Raw genomic sequence first — 20,811 nt, forward strand, 5'->3', positions numbered from 1 at the left:
TCAACTTCTGAGTTTAAACATATTGCACTATGACCAGCGATTCTCCACAATACAGTAGGATTTATTAATAGAAAATATGTCAATATGAGTTTGTCTTTGTACATGTTAGCGACATGTACAGTGAAACACATTTTTTTCTTAATCTATATTGTTATAGTTCTTTTGTGTTATCTGACATAACCATTTATATTTTGGGCTTAAATATGTTATTTGTCAAAATGTACTTTCAGTGTTAATATACCTTTAAAATCATAGTCTATCTTTTAAATATTGAATTAATATCTTTTTTTCAAATCAATATTGCTCATGTTAGTGCAAATTTGTTAATCTTGAGATAGGTTAACCATTCCTTCCAGACCATAAACAGCATTTAATAAAACAGTGAGATTTATATAGCTCTACACAGCTGAACAAGATTCTAATATGAAGCTTGTTAAAAAAAAAAATCCGACATTTTACAGTACATCAATTGCATTTTATACATTTTTTTTTTGGAACAGTTTCGTTTCTTCTCTATTTCTGTGTGTGAATCTAGTACAAGAATGAAGGGAACAGCAATAGGTAATGATACTTTCCTCAATATTAAAAAGAATGCATCATATATATCTTATCTTGCTCAGTATGGCAGCAGCGTTGGATTTCCAAGCCTGGAAAAGTAGCCAGGTAATTCAACACCTTCTCAAAACTCAGTACAGCAAGAGTGAACAAGAAGTTATCAGTCGGAGCACTTGCCACTACAGAAGAATGGAAAAAAACCAACACAAACTATAGACAAAAGGTATTTTATGCCACTTCATCAATCCAGAATCTTTCACTTGAGCAATGGTCAACATTTGACTCCAAGAAATTACTAAGAGGAGCTGACAGGGGGTAATGTGGGCATTTCAGTAGTTTGAAGAATGGAAATAAATCCAACTTACAATAACCTCCTGTCCTAAGAACTTCAAACAGAATGATGGATTCCTTCGGCCTGTTGGCAATCCTGGAGAACTGCACCAGCCTGGTGGTTATCAGGCAGTCAAGAAGAACTTCAAGTTGCAAGTGACATTCTTTATTAAAAAAAATTTTTTATACTGAAAATGTGCTTTGTTCAAAAGAGCACTGCAAATGTCACTTATTAAAATCAATGTAATAAATAAAATATAAACAACCTGTGTCCAAAACTATGAATAATATTTTATCTACCTCACTATACATCTGGCCCACTGTGCCCCTCCCACCCACCCTTTCTTAAATTTTTTAAAAATTTTTTTGCATGCGATTTTTTCCCCCGTTTACTACAAAGAGCAGATAAGGTTACATATCGTACACTGGGAAAAGCTGCCAAAAAGATTAAACTATAGTCCTAGATTACCAATAAACCAATTCTACATCACAATACCCGCCTGCGTGGACTACTTGGGCTGCGTCCTATAGAGCAGGTGATGACTTGCGAGAGACTTCTCCCCCTGTGCACAGCCAGAAGTGTGCCAGGTGACGTTAAGACTATTACAATGACTAATCACAGAAATGTTTGCAACCTAAAACAAAGTCCTTAATTGTAATTTAAGCAATTTACAACTCCATTTGTAGTGGGTCATATGCTGTGAAAACTGTATGCTGAACTGTTGTCTGAATTAAAGAAATGAAGAAACACTAGATTCTTTCTTTACTTCCAGAATCCCAAGAGCTAGGATAAATATGCCAGCTCTTCTGGCCTCCTATGCCTAGTTTCCTTTTCTATTTTTTAATTAAAACAACAAAAAAAATCTCTGTCCCTTACATTTTTTATTTTTCAGGGTTTTACTTTAAATGTACAGAGATGGTCAGTATCTTTCATATTTGAGGAACGTGTTTTGGGGATCGGGTTTTCTTTTTGGCATGAGTTAAAACAAATGATTGTCCTAATGATTCATGAGTTGGACTCTTCTATAGCCCAAAGAGCTCAGAGACTCCAGACTCATGTCTGTTGGGTCTTTGTTTTCCATTCCCTCAGGGAGATGGCAAGATCGAACTCTGCCTTCCTTGAGCACTTGCTGGTTGGTGGCTGGAGAGTAACGAAATTTCCTCAAGAGAGTATCAAGAGATGCTATTTTAAAGCACATGGCACCTAAGGGTGAAGGAGTCAGTGAAAAAAATCCAATAACCCTTTCCTTTGTGAGTATGTGGCCTAACAATTTTCAGTTGCTATCAACAGTTAAGAGAGTGAGTAAGAGAAAGCACATACTGGAGTTTCCACTGTTTAAAATAACTGAAAATCAAACAAAAATTGAAGCTTGAACAAAGAAAACATTGGATGAAAAGAAGTCTTATGCCATACAAACGCACACACTCAAACACACACACACACAGAATACTATGCATACATGGACACTCACAAGTAAGAATGTGTATTTGTATGGTAGGTTCTTGGAAATAGACATTCTTAGCAAATATGGATGACAGATCAATTGTAATTTATTTTCTTTTAACACTGTATCATCATAAAGAAAACTGGTATAAATGAAAAAAATCTATTTCAAATATCTACATCTAAAATTTTAGGCAGTGAAAAAGCACTTTGTTGACAAGGAGTGTGGAATGATGAATGTTAATTGTCAGAAACTGCTGAATGCCTTTTTTTTTAGTTGCCACAAACAAATTCACATATCAGAACGAACAATACTGCTAAATATTCCTTTTTGTTTTTTGATTTTTTTTTTTTGATTTTTTTTTTTGTTAAAACGCACTGGGGAAAAGAAAACAAAAAACTGGAAATTCATACATCTTCCAAAATTTGAAACTGAAGCAATATTTAGAACCATAGATGAAGAAACACTGTGGCATTGGTGTAATATACACAATGCACTTGTTTTTTTTTTATCTGTAATGTACATCAAATACTTTACAACAATGCATTAACAAAAGGCAAGAAACATCTTGCTGTACAGAGGAAACCCCAAATGCAACTTGAAGCCTAGATTCACAATGAATGAGAATATTAAACAAAGTGTGAGAAGCTGTTCCCCATAAAGTATGTACGCTGCTCAGTTACTTGTGCTTAACTCTTGACCCACATCCACTGTCACGTCATGTTCTCCCTCCTTCCTTCAGCCACATTCAATATACAGCCCCGAACTTTAGACTCTACAGGCCAACAGTAAAGTTGCCCTACACTGTAAAATATATATATGTATATATATATTTCTTTCTAATTACTCTCAGGTTTAGCTTTCATATCATTTAGCCTTCTAAAAAAAATCTCTTAATTTTTTCCATACTGGTTATCTGGGCCTTCCTATGGAACAGTCTTTAACAAACTAAATTTGCAGGAAAAAAAATGTCTTGTGGTATGCATGCACATGCACAGTTCCTGGAGCTTTTGTATCTGCCCAAGTCTCAAACCCAGGAGTCGGGAGAGGCTGGATAGTGGCTTGTTTCATAGTTAAGTTCACTATAGGGACGAGCAGCTGAATAGAAGTCGACGTAGTTGCCAGTTGACTTTAGTCCCAGGTGCATGTTGTATTCACTTGCAGGTGGGCGATGATGCACTTGGTCCTCAAAGAAGGACTCATCATAGTTTCTTGTTGAATTCTGAAATGGCTGATACGGTTCATAATCTTTTCTGCTGGGCTCCTGTGGAACTGGCTGTGTTGAAACCTGAAAGACAGTAATACCCACAGCGTGTTACACACAACTTGCTGTGGGCAACAGGATGGAAGAAGGAGTAAATGTCACTCTATGTTTATCATGCTGGAAATACAAGTTGTGCATTATCTTAACATCTGCTCAAGGTATTACATGGCAGTGAATTAATTCTACAGCTTTGCCTTGTCATTACAGGTCTTTACATTTATTTATTTAATATTATTATTAAATGCATTTATTATTTGATACTATCGTTGCTAAAGACGCTGGTTTACTTCAAAAGTAGTTCAAGCAGCATAGTTTACAGTTACTTTATAATCTATGAATAACTTTATGACTATTTTGCAGCTATATAATGCAAACATTGGTGGCCAAAACTCAGCCTTGAAGAATTTGAATGGAAGTGATACACTCCAAAGATGCTAAACATTTTGCACCTGCCTTTGCCACAAGTGAGATTTAGAGCGACACCGTATCCTTAAGAACCATTTATAGTCTTCGGGGCTCTGACATTAGAAAATTTCAAGCTATGTGCCTTGAAATGTCTTCTTCTGCTACTGTTAAGCAGAACCATCTTCTTACCACCTCCTCAAGACGTCGTGTTGGCAATCTTGTGTTGTTGCTACATTCCAGCAAGTTGCCTTGAAGCTGAAATGTTTATGATATGCAGGAAAAAAATCTCAGGCAGTCCCCTCACCTAAGTTTGCCATAAAGTTTTTTTTTCCGACAGATCTAACGAGTCTCTGTTTTTATAGTTGGAACACTACCTTTCACTCTATGCCACTTCTATTAAGTTTGGGCAGACTTTTTGACTGCTAAATGATACAACCTTTCAATCCTTAAATGGGCATCACTGGGAATACTGATGCTCAGACGTTGGTGTCAGAAGACTTTGCAGACCCTGCTGAGTCTGCAAGACTTAGTAATGCTCCTTCAAGAGAGGAACAGTTGCACTGCTATGTCCCAAACTCTGTGATACGCTTTCAAAGCTGGTCCGTATTGGACTCTGCGTAGAGTTGAAAAGGCTGTCTATGTCCTTTAATCATCCTACAAGTGACCTTACAACACCAGGCCCAACATTAGAGCAGCACCAGGGAGCGTAACTACTCCAGTTTCTATTTCTAGTACTGCTATCAAGCTGTATACTTGAGCCCCTTGCTTAATTTCACATCTTCAAACACAGGTGTTTAATTTTGGACACAGGAGAAAAATTCTATACTAAGCAACCTATTTATATGCCAAAAAAGTTAAACACAGTCAATTTTTGAGTAGAAAACAGGGGACTGAAGTAGTATTTCTGTGTTCTTTTTAGCTAAAAACATTATTTCTGATATGTCAATCATAAACCTAACAGTTCATTGAGAAAGCAAGTAGGAAAAGGTGGGAAGGTGAAAAATTTGGCTTGGTTTTTGGGTTTCTTTTGTTTGTTTCCTTTGTTTTTGCTCAAACTCTCATCCCAAAAATCAAATTTGTTGATTCACGGCTGCAGTTAGAGTGCATGTGCTGTTACAATACCTCATACCCTTTTCTCTAAATATCGTGTTAATTAGAAGGGCTTAATTTCTTGAAATACAGTTAAAGCAGAAACACCTTCATGCACTGAACTAGCTAATTTAAAAGCAAAACTGAAAAAGAGAAATAGGGGCATAGGATCTCTGAAACTCTCTTCACCTAAATTTGTGGATTAAAACCAGAATATCGGTCTCTTAAATTGAAATTTCAGGTAATCTAGTAAAACTTTTGGAGAAAAATATTTTTTATCAATTTTACTAAATATTAATTTACCTGTCTGATACTACTAATCATTTTAAGTGCTTTCCTTAAATGGTTTTTCATCTCATTTCTCTAGTTGAGAAATCCTGTAACTTCTGCATGTAAGGAAGCTGTGAAAATATTAAGGAGTTGTGATAACTAAGTATAAAGTAGCATTACACGTAATGATGAAACAAAAATCAGTTTTCTGTTTCCCAGGGATTGAGGAAATGCTATAGTGGAAATACCAGCTGTATGAATGCCATACATGTCATTATTGCAACTGTTTCTGCAAGTGCATTAGCTTGGCACCCATGCTGCCAGTTACATTTTTCTAATGGTCACCTTATCCAGATGTACTCATCGCTTTCTGGTTTTCAGGGACAGCGTATTTTAAGAGAGTCCCAAAGTTCTAGACTGAATGGCTTGGATACATATACATGAGAAAGTGTCCTTGCCCGTGGAATGCTAGATTTTCTCTTGCCCATGCCATGATGCACACATAAAAAAACAACCAAGCAAACAGCCATGTGACAATCATGCTTCTGGGGTGACTAAATGGCAAAACTGAGGGCTTGTGCTACACGTTAAGTGCACACATCCCTGCAAAAGATACAGGGGGTTCTTTCTCCAAGATTGTTCAATACTTGAGTTTCTGCTAAGATGCCTCAGCACGTGAGCCATGTGGTGTCACCAGTGGCACTGAATTTTATGATGGCTATACTCAAGTAATAAGATGTGACCGGAGTTAACCAAATTCAGTGGCACAGGGCATCACGAGATACCAGAGCCAGCAGAAGTGCCCATTAACAATAGTTTGGCTTTTGTAGTCTATGTCACATGTATCTAAAACTTTAGAGGCATTCAGGTCTCAAGCCCCTCTTGATTTCATTATGAGTTATAGGCTTAAACACCTAAGATAATTTTTGTGCATATGCTGTCATAACCTGATGGATACTTTTGAAACTTGGGCTGAAATTATCCCTTAGCATAAAGAACGTAGCTTGTTTGAAGCCAGTGGAATTGCTAGCATTTGCGCAAGCAGATGACTCAGTTCCTCTAATCGAGATTTATCAACCTTTGTGGTATTTTTCATAGTTTCCATACAAGATGTTATACTGGTCTTTTGCCATCTGCAACAGTAACACTTTAGTCTTCGTACTTACCTGATTGTGTTTGATATCTTCAGCAGGTGCACCATATGAATTCCTGTACAAAGTTGAGATTCCAGTGTTCTGAGCTGGAGAGAGAAAAAAGGAAGGAAAAAACAGGTTTACCAAACATACCTCTTTTGGCCTCATTAAATACATTATACAGTGCCTGTTTCCCGTACACAAAAATCTTTAAAAGTATCTGCAGACTTCTATTTTCCCTTCCTCCCACTAAACGGTCACAATCTTTGCCTTGGTATACATGCATGTACATGGTATACACTTACGAACAGCAACAGGTGCTATGTCATGTTCATAGCAATCTTGTGCACTTCGCATATAAATCAACAACATAATTTCATATACAGCTAGCATTCAGTAATATATTTCAGGTTATATATGGGATTTCATATCACACATACACTAAACAGGTAACAGTTGTAAATACTGAGATTAAGAAACATTTCATTCCTTTCACTTCAGCTGGATGATGTTACACCAAATCCTAGATGATTTATCCTACAGTGCTTTTGCTATATGGTGAAATTGTTAATGGGAAAAGTGACTAAACGCAACTGAAAAATGAGTTATGCAAAAAAGTAATACATAGTTATACTGAAGAGGTCTCGCCAAGTTAGTCTCAAATCCATGAACTGCTGTGACTTTCTTCTCAGATATCCTACTACTAAAATGCACAGACAAAACTGAGCTGAGTATGAAATCAAAAGTAATTCTACAGACAAGGATAACATCATACAGTTTTCCAAAAATTTTTTTCCCATCCTGCCCCAAAAAACCACATAATTTTCCCTGCAAGGCTGACCTCACTGGTCACTTCGATTTGGCTATCCAGCTGAAGCTTAGTTTGCTGATAGAACTAGAACACTTGTAGTTATTTCTCATATTTGAAAGAATGAGGGTAGTATCTTGAATGTGAGGGTGTGGCTGCTGCACACTGTTCTACTGGGCATATGTTATTGAACTTCCAGGTTATAACCAACGGTTTGATGCTGTCAGGAGGACTCTCATTATAAAAGCACGTGCCTGAAGTAAAAAAGGAGTAGCTGTGAACTGGAGTCATCAGTGGAACTGAAACCATGTTGCTCATGCAAGTTCTCTCAGGTCTCTGTGTAATGGTATAAAACCTGGAAGCACCAAGAGTTGTTTTTAATACCGTAGCAACTCAAAACCTTTGAGACTGAGGACTGAGCATCAGAGCCGAAAGCTGGGTATGGGATTCATGCTAGCCAGATCACGAAGAAGAACCACAGTTACTGAAGAAGTAACCACTCTTTCGTTCTTTGGCAACCTGCTAGCATGGACCCCAGCATGTGCACCTGCCTCTATCTTTCCCCCAGCCAGCGCACCTCCTGTAGAGAAAGGGATGGCGCTGTCTTTAGTCAAAGTTGACTGTAATATGCCAATTCTGATCTTCATATCTACCATGGGTTCCATGCTGAGGGTGTAATTTTTATCAGAGTTTGGTGCACTGTTCCATGTTGCTGCTTTACAGATCTCAGATGGTGTTCTTAAAGATCTCCAGCACATCCTTGAAACAGGATAAAGACAGGGCTTATATGTAGCGAGGTGATAAGCTCTAACAGTTAGAAAAAGAGGTTTTTCACTAGACAACCATTAACTAATAGGGGTGAAAACACTCTTGTTTCTTGAAGAGCTGGATGCAGTTACTGAGACAGTGCGTAGTCCTGTGTAAGAAATGGAGAAGACATCTGGAGGTCTCCAAGGAGTGCAGCAGGAAGCTTACTTTGAAGGTGGGAAGAATACAAACTCTAGTAACAGATGATGGTTGGTCTTTTCCAGTGACGGAAAACTAATTCTGCCTGTGTGCCAATATGTGGTAACAGCTGTAAATGATGACTGCTTGAGTAGTTTGTCTTTGGCCATAGATGTTAGTGCTGGAGGGTTGATCTGCAGAGGCTCTCTCTGCTCAGGCTGCATTTTGTCACGAAACTTGAGTGATAGGTGAGACTTGACTGTTATTTCAGTGTGTTTTATATTCCAGCTGCATCTTCTGCTTTGGTGTTTGAAACTCTCCCTCCTGATGAGTCTTTGGTACCAGAGATGTCTGCATCAGCTTTGCTATTTATGATGTGTCTCATAATGGCATGGTGCTGAGTAATGCAATTACCAGATCCTTCCTTGATAACACCTTTTTATGCTATTTTTCTGAGTTTTTTGCTTGCCCCACAAAGTGCTAGAAGAAGTTGAGTTATACACATTCCTTTTCTCAAGATATAAAGATACTCAGAGTTAGTATTTCTGCTACCCATTTTGTGAAGTGCTGCTTCTTGGAAAAAATGAAAGTGATATTCAATGTGTTGGACTATCATGAACAGGGGAAGAACTTCTTGTAATAATTTTATTTTCATGTATATAAATTGCAAGATAAGCAGGGTTGAAGTTTCATGCATGCAAGTTTTCAGTCAGGCATGACTAAATGTATTCAGTTCAGACAGGACCATACTGTTCACGCTTGGTTGATGTCAAGAATAAAAGACTGGTATATGGTGCAACATCTGAGGGTTTTATGAAGAATCTGATGAAAAACAGCGAACTGGACACATGCTAATTTATATGTTGTTCCTACAGGCAATCAGAGAGACTTTAAGGATGGTCATGACCTATCCATCTTTTTACAGGTATATGAAAAGGCACACGGTACATATGTGCCGCTAATAGCCATGATTATTAAAAACCCAGAAATAGTCCAAAGTTGGTTCACAGCTGTACAATGCACTACTGCGACATTTGCACTTGACGTGCTCAGAATTGTCACATTGAATTGCCAGATTGAAGACTTACAGTCTCCCAGATCACATATTCTGCAATGGAAAATGGATAGTATCAGCTTATGGAAATAGCTGCAAGGTCTGCGTTGCTGATTTCATTGCAGTGATGTGGATACAAATTCACCAGTTTAAAATGCCAAAGAAATGCGGCATACTTTTCGTAATGTAATAAAAACAATGACACATCAAATGCTTGGAAATGAATGCCAAGAGTTCAAGAACAAGAAATCTTGGCTTGGTCTAGCTGTGAGGCTGAGATAATTCTGTCTCTGGAGGAGACATACGTCAAGCAATGTGGCTGCTAGCAGTGCATGCAGCCCCACTCCAGTACCTGCTTCTGAACAGGCAGGCGGCATCCCTGGGAACTCCATTCCCGCTCTGCCATGCTTCAGTGAGCAGTTGACTCTTGCTGTCCAAAAGCAGAGGGCAAATATAAAAGAAAGAAGGGAGAGGATGAGCTAGGTGAATGGACAGATACTGTGTGGTTAGTATCTGATTTTTGCTGTTAGTATTGTATATGTACCATCACAGTAAAATTATCAAGAAAGAAAGGGAGGTTAATGAAATAATTTTCTTCTTTTCAACATGGCAAGAGAAAGGAAAGGGGTACAAGGAGGAAGAGATGGAGACATTCCAGCAGCCGCACTTCTTTAGAGAGATGTGAGAACTGTAGCTGCAGATTAAAAGATTCAAGGAGTGATGAGTGTGTGTCGTCCATGTGTGTATTTTATGCAGTATCTAAACATCAGTGCAGGATAGGACTGAAAAGGTACTTTTTACTAGTCAAAATTCTGAAGGTACAAAAATGAGTCCTATGATCAACGTGTAGTACTTTGTGGTTGCATTGCATAAAGAACATTACTGAAAAATACCTTCCTTTTTTCCCTTGTTTGGTTTTCAAAGTGGTATTAGTTAAAGAAAAAAATCATGTAGTTTTCCACAGCATTTTTCTGCGAAGCTGACAACAGCTTTGAAAATTATGTCACTCTGTGGTTTATGTGACAAAAATACTACTGACTAAAGCCATACCCATATATCCCAGTCACTTGATTCATGGTTTAACATTCAGCTTTCAGTTCTTTTAAGTACTTATTCTGAACACATTTACAGACACTTTGAAATAACAAGGTGCTAGCCTTTTGCCCTCACAAACATAGACTGATAAGTAAGAAGAGAAAGCTCAGCTGCACAGACAGTCATCCTCATCTGGTATGGCATAACCTGCTTTTTCTGCTATAAGCAGCAGGACACCATCTTCTAAAATTTTGTTCCAGACAATAAAGGAAAATGCTTTTGTGCCTCACAAATCCCAGCTAACAAAGATCATTACCTGTCACTACCACTGCCACCTTCCTGCTCAGTGAAAGATGAGGTAAGGGCATGAGAAAAGATTACAGTGTACTACGCTGTCTTAAAGTAATAGCAAGTTCAAGTAGCCCGAGCATCTGTAGCTACTGTAACAGATGGTGGTGGTGGTTTGTGTTCTGAATGTGCAGGGACTTGCAAGTAAGTTTAAATAACGGAAGTATAGATGATTGATTCTTGACAACCAAAAGAAAGTAAATTAATCAGAAGGTGTTTCTGCTGGTGGAAATGAGGATACAGGGTGCAGACTGTGATGCACGTATTTGTTCAGTGAGGGAACTAACAGAGGAAAAGAAACTTTAGAGTAGGAGTCCCGATACAAACATTATCTTCCCTGAACTGAAGGAAAACAGCATGGTATAAATAATGTTTTCACATGCACTTACAATTCCTGTTTTTTTAAAAGGAATATAATAGTTTTTGTCTTAAAAATATACTTTAGGTGATAAAATTTTATTATTGGTTATTATTTTCTACAAAGAGAAGATGGATAGTAAATATACAAGGCATCATAAACCTGTGAAGGGAAGAGGGCAGTGAAAACTTCGATATTGTTCCTCTATTTTTTAGCTGTCCTTGTGAAATCAATATAAGTTATCATCTTCAGCCAAACCGTTTACTTCATAGAGTCTCCATTTTTCCCAGAGGTTTCCTGACAACTCCCCACAATGGCAAGAAGCCAACATTTCTACTTCGAAAATCCATCAAAAAACCTTCATTTCAGTCCCAGACAAGAGGTCATAAAAATTTCGCACTATAAACTGAGAAGAGCTTTGGGGAAGAGCATGGAGACAGTTGTGGATAAATTGGGACTACAGCTGTGGCTCCACATTCTGTGTAAGTCAGTAAGTCAAAGAAATCTTTGGGTAATACATCAGCTTGGCACAAAATACAAGAGCAGCTCAAAATACGTATATGCCAAGTGGAACCTGAAAAAACATTTATCAAGTCCCGTAGGCTTTGTGGATGTATTAGCTGCAATGCATTGTCTGATGCACAAAATGAAATACATGCATTGCAATGAACTTGCTACATGAACTTACACCATCCAAGTAAAGTCAAAATGTCTCACAATTAAAATCCCAAATACTGATTTTGTATTGTTCTTTAATGAAATATTTATTTTACGAGCTACAAATATGTTACACAAATTTAATGTTGAATGTTGATGAGTAAGACTCCTTCTAACTGTCATATTCTTTTGTTCTTAGAATGATGCTTAATTTGAGCTCAGACCAATTAAGCAGAGATTTGGTGACCTGAAAGAAAGAGAAAGTGATTTGTTAATTTCATATTAATTTGTGCAATGGTCATGTAAGATTGTGAAATACTCTTAAACTTCTCAATTTGATTTTGGTTTTGATCTTTCTCACTGAGCTCAGTAGCTGGAAAAATAGTCGATAGCTGAGCATGATACTGAGTTTCAAGTTTCCTTACTAAAAGCCCACCCAAAAGATCAAATAAGAACAGACAAAATATAAGCAGTTATTAAAGGAAAACACGATGCAAAAATCAAAGTGGAGCAAAGGTTGCTGGGGAAGTACAAACCTCATGATCTGTAAATTATATTGTAAGAGAAAGGAAACAAGAGAAACAGAAATGAGAGAAGAAAAACACTACAGTAAAAGACAAAATGAAAAGGGATGGGGAAAAAGAAAACCCCAACTTTTTAAAGAGTGGAGAGAGACAAGACTATCTGCAAGGAAACACAGATTTTCAACACAGAACCCCCCTTTTCTTTTGGTGAACCTCTGATATAATCTGGTAGTCTAAATTTGCAGATACAGCTAGAACAAAATACTAATGTTTCTGCCTTTTCAGCCTGCTGCTCTTAGTCCCCAGATTCCCTCTTCATGGATCCTTGACAAAGTGGTGAAAAAAACGCAGTCCTGTCCTTCACAATCACACAAGTAAAGGCCACTGAAGTGTTTTAGAGAACCACCTTGTGCAGTGCCCATGAAACACTCAAAATACTACAGATATATAAAATGCAATACCTTGACTAAATCTGCTGCAACCTCATGCAGTACGCTGCAGATGCCGTTCATGACACTCCTCATTTCTGCGGTTTCCAAATGCTCTTGACTCATTCCTCTTCTTCAGATTTTCACTTTGATGCTAATTAATGTTCCGCGTTGCATTTTCACATAAATTCAAAGGCTGGCCTTCAGGTTTTGATTACACAAAAGTGTATAACACAGTAGATGTAGTATGAGTATTACCATATCCTAAATTCGGTCTTGAAAGCTAGTATGGATGGCTTGATGCTGAGTCAAGCATGCTACTGGTGTCCCCAGTGAGCTGAGGAACACAAAGACAGCCCACTCTGGCATCATCTGCGCAAGACCTCTACAGAGGGCTTGGGAAAAGGTACCAGCATTCAGAAAGTTCAGTGCAGAGTGACTCCTCACTGTGATCTTTGGCTTTCCCTGAAGTAGCATTTGGAGGAGAGGACACCATGATTCTTGGCACTGTATAAACGTACCACGATGTTCAACAGAGGTTATATAAGCCTGTGCAATGGTGATGGAGACCAACATGTATTTTGCAAGAGAATTTACAAAGTGCAGTACTAGGCGAAGCACTCAAAATTTTATAATTACTGAAATGCTAACAGGTTAGTGAGCTCACTAGGGGAGAGAAGCCTTCTATGAAACCTGCAATAAATGCAATAACATACACAGAGAAAACTGTTCTGTTTACATCAGCCAGCTGAGAAAGTAACAGGGATAGACTTTACAAACTGCTACTGAATTTCTTAGGAATGACAGAGGTGCAAAATAAACTAACCAGTCCCAGAAAGCCATTCCCTGCAAAAGACAGATGTTAGGAATCACCATACATGCTTAACCATTGTCATGCTTCAGAAAGAATGCTAGTTAATACAAAGTGGATTTACTCACTTCCTTCTGAAACAAAAACAAACCTAAAATTAAAAAGAAATGTAAAATTGCTTTTAGACCCTTTCCCCTGTGAAAAAACATCATCTTCACAAATAATTTTCACACAGCATTGTGTTCATTAAGATCAAATGTTTCTTCAGTTGTATTTCTCAAGGTGGCTAAAACTTTGGAGTCAGCCAAAGCAGGCTGACTCTTTTCTGGAGTACAGTAAACTCAGCCAAGCTTGTAAAATCAGTGGTCTATCACAGCTGATTTTTATATATGCCATGCAAGCATAATCTCACCTGTCATGGTGTCTTTCCTAGAAGTGTGTTCTCCCTTATTTCCATGGTAAGTGGCATTTGTTCCAGTTGATTCATAGTCTGTTTTTCTTTCTTTTAGGCTGATCATTTCCCGAGGTGAAGCTGGGGCACTTGCTAGATCATAAAAATGGGATTTATTTTTTCTTGCCACATATGACTGAATGTAGTGTTTAACTCTAGAGTAAACATTTTAGTAAAGTTTATATTTGTTAGCGTACTAACATTAAGCTGTTTGACGAAACAGTACCCCATTATGGAAGAAAAGATGTTGTTATTTCAAATACAGGACAAATATATTCATGGGACAATGAGTTCCAAACATAACTTTCTCTCTGAGTGTTTTACTTTTTTCACCTACACCCAACATCTAAGATGATCATTAAGAAAAAAGCACAATAATAATGTTTTTTTTCTCCCCCTTTAGTTTTTTAATTTCTTTATCTTGTCAAAACCGCCTGGTAGAGGCACTTCAATTTTTTTTTTCTCAAAATGGTAAATTTATTTCTTTTGAAAAGACCATTAACTTTCTATTGTGTGGAAAAACCCTTATAAAATGGTTTCTTCCCTTCTCTATTGAAAATAAACAAACCCATTAAATGATTCTAATGGGGACACGAAGAAAAGAAAGATGTTTTTCATAGGAAACAGCAAATAATGCCTACATTTAAAAGGTAACTTGAATAATTTCTCTACTTTTAATTATTTATGTATGAACAACTGCCATTAAAGCAACAACTGCTACTTTAAGGTACCATTAAAACGAAATCCTTGATCACCGATACTCATGGTATGGCTAAAAGGAGGAAAGTACCAGGTGACAAGGAGGAGCACTGGGTTGGTACTTGATTCTCATGTGCTGGAAAATGTGAAGATGGTCACTGGCACTGATGATGAAGGCTTAGAGCTTGTGATGCTTAAGGAAAGGAAAAAAGCAGAAGAAAAAATAATGGCTTTCAAGTAAACTGACTTAAAAATATTTAGATGTTGGTAGATACAATGCACCGCCCCTGTTGTGGAGGGCAGGGGAAGGAGTACAAAGGTGAGTGGCAGAGCACCCCAGAGCCTCGTGCACAGTGGTGCAAAAATAACTAAAGTGCTGGTGCTCACTTCCACTCCCCGCCCCGCCTCCACCCAGCTATTTGATATGTCAAAAGAACCTCAAAAGCAGTAACAGTGTCCTTGCTTTAAAAAAAAAAAAAAGGGGGGGGAGCTCATTTGAGAAGCTTGATCATGAGTTATGTCTTTCAGCATCTCTAAACTATGTTACACTTTTTACTGAAGGAGCAGGGAAGTACTTGTACTTAATTAAGGAATAGGGAAGCACAAGTGGTGTTGAATTCTACTTAGATTGGTTCTGCTGGCCCTGGCTTCTGAATTTACAGAGCAAATGTGGGACAGACTGTTTTTGTTACGAAGCCATTAGAATTGGGGATTGTTTTTAAATTGCTTGTCAATAGTGATGTAATTCTAAAGCTGATAATCCAGCAGATATAAAGAAACATGACATTAAATTACCAAATAAGCTAATGGCAACTTGAGTCTAATAGGGAACAAAACAGAATGCAAAACTTGAAAAAGTTGCTAACACAGGGATGCATTTTGTTTCACATACTCTGGAAATGCTTTTAAGCACTCTGGTGTTTTGAACAAAACTGACTGATAAAGACAAAACCCTCTCTCTGTTCCCTGTGGGAATTATTTCTCTCCTCCCATGTGAGAACAACTGCTTTCTGGCAAGTGCTAAAATCCAGAAGTGCCCTTTTTCAGAGTTTTTACTGAAAGCAGACATAAAATTATTAGTTGACATTAGACTGAAAAGTGATACTAAGGCTTTCTGCTCTTATTCTTACAGGACACAGAAAAGACGACAGAGCTCTCTACGCTTGTTAAAGCAGCTTATCACAAAGTCCTAGGGATAGATGGGACATTGTGAGTTCATTTACTTCAACTCTTTACCCCAAGGTAGGATCCAGTATACCAAAATAATTCTTGACAGATTTTCATCTAAAACTAAAGATCTCTAATGACAGAGACCACATAACTGCTCCAAGCAGTCTGTTCCAGTGCTTTGTTTCCCTACTGTTCCCTGGCGTCTAGACTGACTCCTTGCTGCTTATTATTTCCATTTGTCTGCTATGAAAGTAGAGAAAGTTCATGCTGTTCCTCTTCATAGTTGGCTGTTACATGCTTGAATACTTGACGTGTACTTCTGCCCACTGCCCACATCTTGTGTCTCTCTCATTCAAGTTAAACAATTACAGTCCATTCAGTGTGTCCTCATACCCTGATTTCTCCATCTCCTGATTCTTGTTTGCAAATGACAAAAGTCCCTAAATAATTTCTGAAGAACATTTGCCTAGACAGATATTCTTCTATAATTTATCTCTAAAAGACTGAATCTTTTTTCCCTTTGGACAGTATCTCCAATTTCTCAGGATCGCTCTGAATTCCAATAATGACCTTCAAGATACATGAGTTTCTCCAAGGTTTATGTCACCTGCAAAGGCAATAGGCATTCTTTGTATATTATCTGGGTCATTCATGAAACAACTGAAGAGTACTGGTCCCAAGGGAAACCTCCAATCAAAGCATTCTTCCATTTTTGCAATAAGCAATACTCATTCTTTGCAAATGGTTTTCAGTTAGTTTTGTATTTAAAGCACATGACATCTTCTGGACTGTTCATTAGCTTGCCCTAGCTTGCCTACAAAATCTTGTGTGAACGAGTCTTACCGATTACAGTAGATTTCATTTATTGACTATTCTTTCCACAAAGTGTTTTAAGTATGTCGTAGAAGGAATTCAGGTGGATTTCATAAGAACCAATCGTATTGAACCAATGTTTGGATTTGATATGGATACTACCACACAGACAGTAACTTACACTACTATGTAGAAATACATACTCCTAGAGTTAAGCAGTATCTTATGTTCCTACTATCTTTGAGGTGCTCAGATTGTGATTATTTGTTCCAGCAATTTTCTAGAATTAAGTTGAGCTGATTTGTCTATAATTGCATGGGCTCCTCTTCCTTCAGAAACAAGCACTGTATTTGTCCTCCTCCAGTCTTACGATAACTTGATGATGGCAGTAAGATTTAATCCAAAATTTCTTTAAGTATGTTCTTTAAGCAATAGAGTAACAGAAGCAAAGAGACCGTTCTGGCAAGAGACAGAATTAAGATCTCAGGGCCAGACATTTCAAGTGCCTTGCACTTACAGTCAAAATGAGACTCTGGAGAAGAAAAAAAAGAACAAGAGCCCTTTGCAGACTTGTGAAATAGCAGGTTTTGAAAACCGAATAGCAGCTCTCACTGTACTCCTGGCTACCTTTTCAAATTTCCTCAGTGGTTGTTCTGCAGGACTAAGACGCAGCTTTGAGATAATTAACAAAACAATTTTCTTAAAAACAAAACTACGGCACAGTGCTGATGGCGATACTCAGCTTGGCCAATTTTAATCCTAAACTCCTAGTATACCTGTGAATGAGAGCATTTAATTGAACAAGTAGTAAAAAGCACATTGAAAGGCTGACTGTTTTACTCTGCTTATTTTAGAAGATTTTCACTGGGAATACTTTTATCCAACCAAGGTATGTTCTACCATAGAATAAGCTGGGGGAGAAATGCCCAGATTTCAAAATAGAAAAATTAATTACCACTGTGGCATAAGTTGAGATATTTACATGAATTCATTGAATGGATCATACAGAATTAATGATAGCTGGTGTAAATGTCATCAAAGTTACATGAAGACCTGTAGTCAATCCTTTGTGAAACTTACATCTGCATGTGTATGTGCGCTTACATGCACATGGACATATGATCAGAATAAAAACTGACAAAAAAAAGGTGTATCCTGCAACTGCTGCTAAGTGTGCAGAGTAGTCATAGCGGTCTTCATGACTAGCAAATGAATAACAGAATTTCCTCATGCTACAAATGGAGATCTAGCCAGGTAATCATAATCAGGAAAACACTGCATGGGAATTCGTAACAAAAAGGTATGGCATATTCTTTCTGCTGTATACAAAGTGTTAATAAATAAATAAATAAATCCTGTTTTGAACAGATAACTCAGGTAAGAGTAAAGAATCTATTCTGTGCCCTTCTACCATTGTTAACAAATCTGGATGCCAGTGACATTGCTTAACGAAGGAAAATGACAGTGATGGATTACCTCTGTCTAGACTTCAGTCCTGAAAGCCTGGTCTTACCTGAGCGGTTGTTAGGAGACATGCGCACGGGAGAGATGGAGGGCGTGCGTGATGAAGAGTACGGTCTTTGTCGATCCCTTTCTATTGTTGAAGATGAGGCTACAAAGTGATACTGCGACCATCCGTCCTGCAACATCAAACATTGCGACAGCAGTCAGTGAAAACGCCACGCAGTTCCCCATTTTAAGGACAGAGTATTTTCCTCTAGTGTTTTCACCACATATACACAAGTGGGCTACTATCTTCTTCCTGCCACTGGGTGGCAATTATTCTTAGTGGTGCAGGACACAATGTGCTGACTGTACTGACACACCAGGAGAACAATTAAAATGCAGAAAGTTCTGTAAAATAACACATTTCGGAAAGAGGCTAATTACGAAAACACTGAACAACTTTTTGGCTATTTGTTTAATAGGTCTGTCTTTTTCCATGCCTCTACTTTCACATTGCAAATGGCATTCTGGCTATGAAAAGATTCCAAATTGTAAGACTGCATGTTTTCACTGTGAAAATCAGTTTTTGCTTTAAATAATTTCTACTTTATGAGGAAATTTTGGAGTAAATAGATGGGGAGGCTCTAGGATTATTGAAATTATTGTAACTATTTGTATTTGGGTATCTGTAGTCTAGTTATACTAACTGCCCATTCACACGTGAGGGAAAAAGAATCAACACATTTTCCTTGCTGCATTCTTCTCCAAGATGTACAGAAAGAAATTCTATTCCTTCTATTTAAAACTGTGCTAATGGTGTATTTAAAAAAAAAAGAAACAAAGTAATACAAACACCAGAAACAGCTAGTTCAGAAATAAAAAAGGAGTTTTAATAATTCATGTTCTGCTCCTATACCATAATATAATGCAATAATCCAAAATAATGTACTTTACAGTTTTAAAAGGATATTAAAAGTAGTTTTAAATCTTCTCTCATTTCTCCATGAGAGAATAAACTGACGTTTGCTAGTGCTCTTATTAAATGACAGTATTTCAAATGTCTTAAAGTATTGATAGATTTTAACGGTCTTTATCACTGCTTGTTAAATCTAAATCAGTAAGAGAGTTCTCCCAGTTTCGCACTGAAGGCACAAGCCTTTTAAAAATGCCTTCATTCTGTTGGGCTTAGTGGAAATTGAGTCAAGCACTGGCATGGTGCTAAACAACATTTTTGCAATGAAATGCTGAATAAAAACAAACACGATATAATATTACCAAAAAATAGCTGGAATTTTCCCCTTGCTTACAGAAAAGTAATTCTCTGTTGGGGTACGTCAGGCTATTCCAGGCATCCAACCCTGAATCCCAACCCCTCCCACTCTCTGCCTTTGCCCAAGGTATCTCTCTGACTTTGTTCCCTCCACAGGCACCACGGGCACCTGGCTCTTGGAATTGCAAGAGAAAATGGTCTGAAAAACCCCCTTCCACTAGACTTTTAAGAAAAAGAACTCAGCAAGAATGTGACACTCTCTTTTAAAAACAGCAGGAGGAAGATACTTACACTTGATGTAGAAGGAAATGTTATATGTAAATTAGGATAGACAGATGTGACACCTAACTACAGATTCTGAGTGTCTGCACACCTTACGTAATGCATTTGTATAAACATGCATGTATGTTAGTCGTAATTTCAAAGGAAAACAAAAGGAAGAGTGAAGTTTGGGCCATATCTTTCACAGTAGAATGATGACTTTCCCTAGAGTTGATCGTGAGTGTTCGTCCACAGAGGTCACTCATGTTTAGGACACTTCACTGAACTGCACCTCATATTTCATGACAATCATATAAGAAAATATAAGGAAGAAAAGTAGTTAATTAATAAAAAATAGTAAGAGTAACTTGAAAAAAGAAATAGTTAATCTTTAATACCACTTGCTTAAACCAAAATTTTCTATATCCAGTCTTCCATTTCCATCAAGCAGCTTCTACACGAGCCGTGTCCTCCAACCTAGAGGGAGGATCAATAGGAATGCAAACAAAACCATCTGCAAAGCCCTAACTTCCTAATGATAAATCGAATTGGAAATTATTAGAAACTTTTCAATATATACATGTATACTATGTATATATAATAGATATATATAAATAACTAATAGTTTATAGTTATAATTATAATGAATAGTTTAAGTCCAATAATCTTATCCAAGTGTCAACACTGTAAATAACATACTTAGCACTATTTTTACATCTCCTGTTAATAACTTGCATGGTGTTTTCTTTACTATACAAATGAAGTAGCAAAGATGTGAGAAGTCCATGCCTTTATCCTGCTGAGTTCCCTTCTTCCGTCTGCTCTGGGGTCAAAAGTTCTTACCAGAAAGGTGACTCTATAATTAAGTCTGTTACAGTTTTCTGATCATTTATTTTCTTTTAAACAGACTGCTGAAGAGGAAGATACCAAGAGTATGGACTCTAGATCTGATAAAAGGAGAAGGAATAGACTATTTGTTACTGTCTGCCCGCAAAAGGAGGAGACACCAGCCATGCTTATGGAGTGCAAGTCAGAAGTGCTACCAGCTTTGTGGCTCTGATGCATGCATGGCCAGGTACACTCTCCCTTTGCACTCCTGCTTCCCTCAAATAAATCCCTGGCATGTGGGTCAGAAAAAAGTGACCTGAAACTTCCGCTAAACTTTTCTTCTTGTTGTCTATTCCATCTATATTGTCTGCGTTAATACCTGGGCCCTGGCTCTGATGGGAAGTGGATGAAATA

The 20,811-nt window shown here is 37.6% G+C and overlaps 1 protein-coding gene across 1 annotated transcript; it reads right to left on the minus strand.

The window, feature by feature from the left end:
* Positions 1-2,418: 2,418 nt before the first annotated feature.
* Positions 2,419-18,536, minus strand: LOC104626058 (catenin delta-2-like). The gene is made up of 5 exons (XM_010293874.1): positions 18,483-18,536; positions 18,106-18,232; positions 13,872-14,003; positions 6,525-6,598; positions 2,419-3,618 (listed from the first exon to the last, which is right to left on the minus strand). Exons 1-5 carry the CDS (start codon positions 18,534-18,536, stop codon positions 3,358-3,360), a joined length of 648 nt encoding a protein of 215 aa, XP_010292176.1. The 3' UTR covers positions 2,419-3,357.
* Positions 18,537-20,811: the final 2,275 nt, after the last annotated feature.

The sequence above is a fragment of the Phaethon lepturus genome, unplaced genomic scaffold, assembly GCF_000687285.1.
Source record: "Phaethon lepturus isolate BGI_N335 unplaced genomic scaffold, ASM68728v1 scaffold5839, whole genome shotgun sequence".
Lineage (NCBI taxonomy): Eukaryota > Metazoa > Chordata > Aves > Phaethontiformes > Phaethontidae > Phaethon > Phaethon lepturus.

Bases quoted from the DNA above. Each gene is read 5' to 3' on its own strand.
- LOC104626058 (XM_010293874.1), bottom strand. From the start codon at position 18,536: ATGGAAAAAGACAGACCTATTAAACAAATAGCCAAAAAGTTGTTCAGT. The intron at 18,233-18,482 runs GTAATTAGCCTC...TTGATGTTGCAG, and splicing joins AAAAGTTGTTCAGTGTTTTC to GACGGATGGTCGCAGTATCA. The intron at 6,599-13,871 runs GTGAGATTATGC...TTCTCTCTCCAG, and splicing joins TAGGAAAGACACCATGACAG to CTCAGAACACTGGAATCTCA.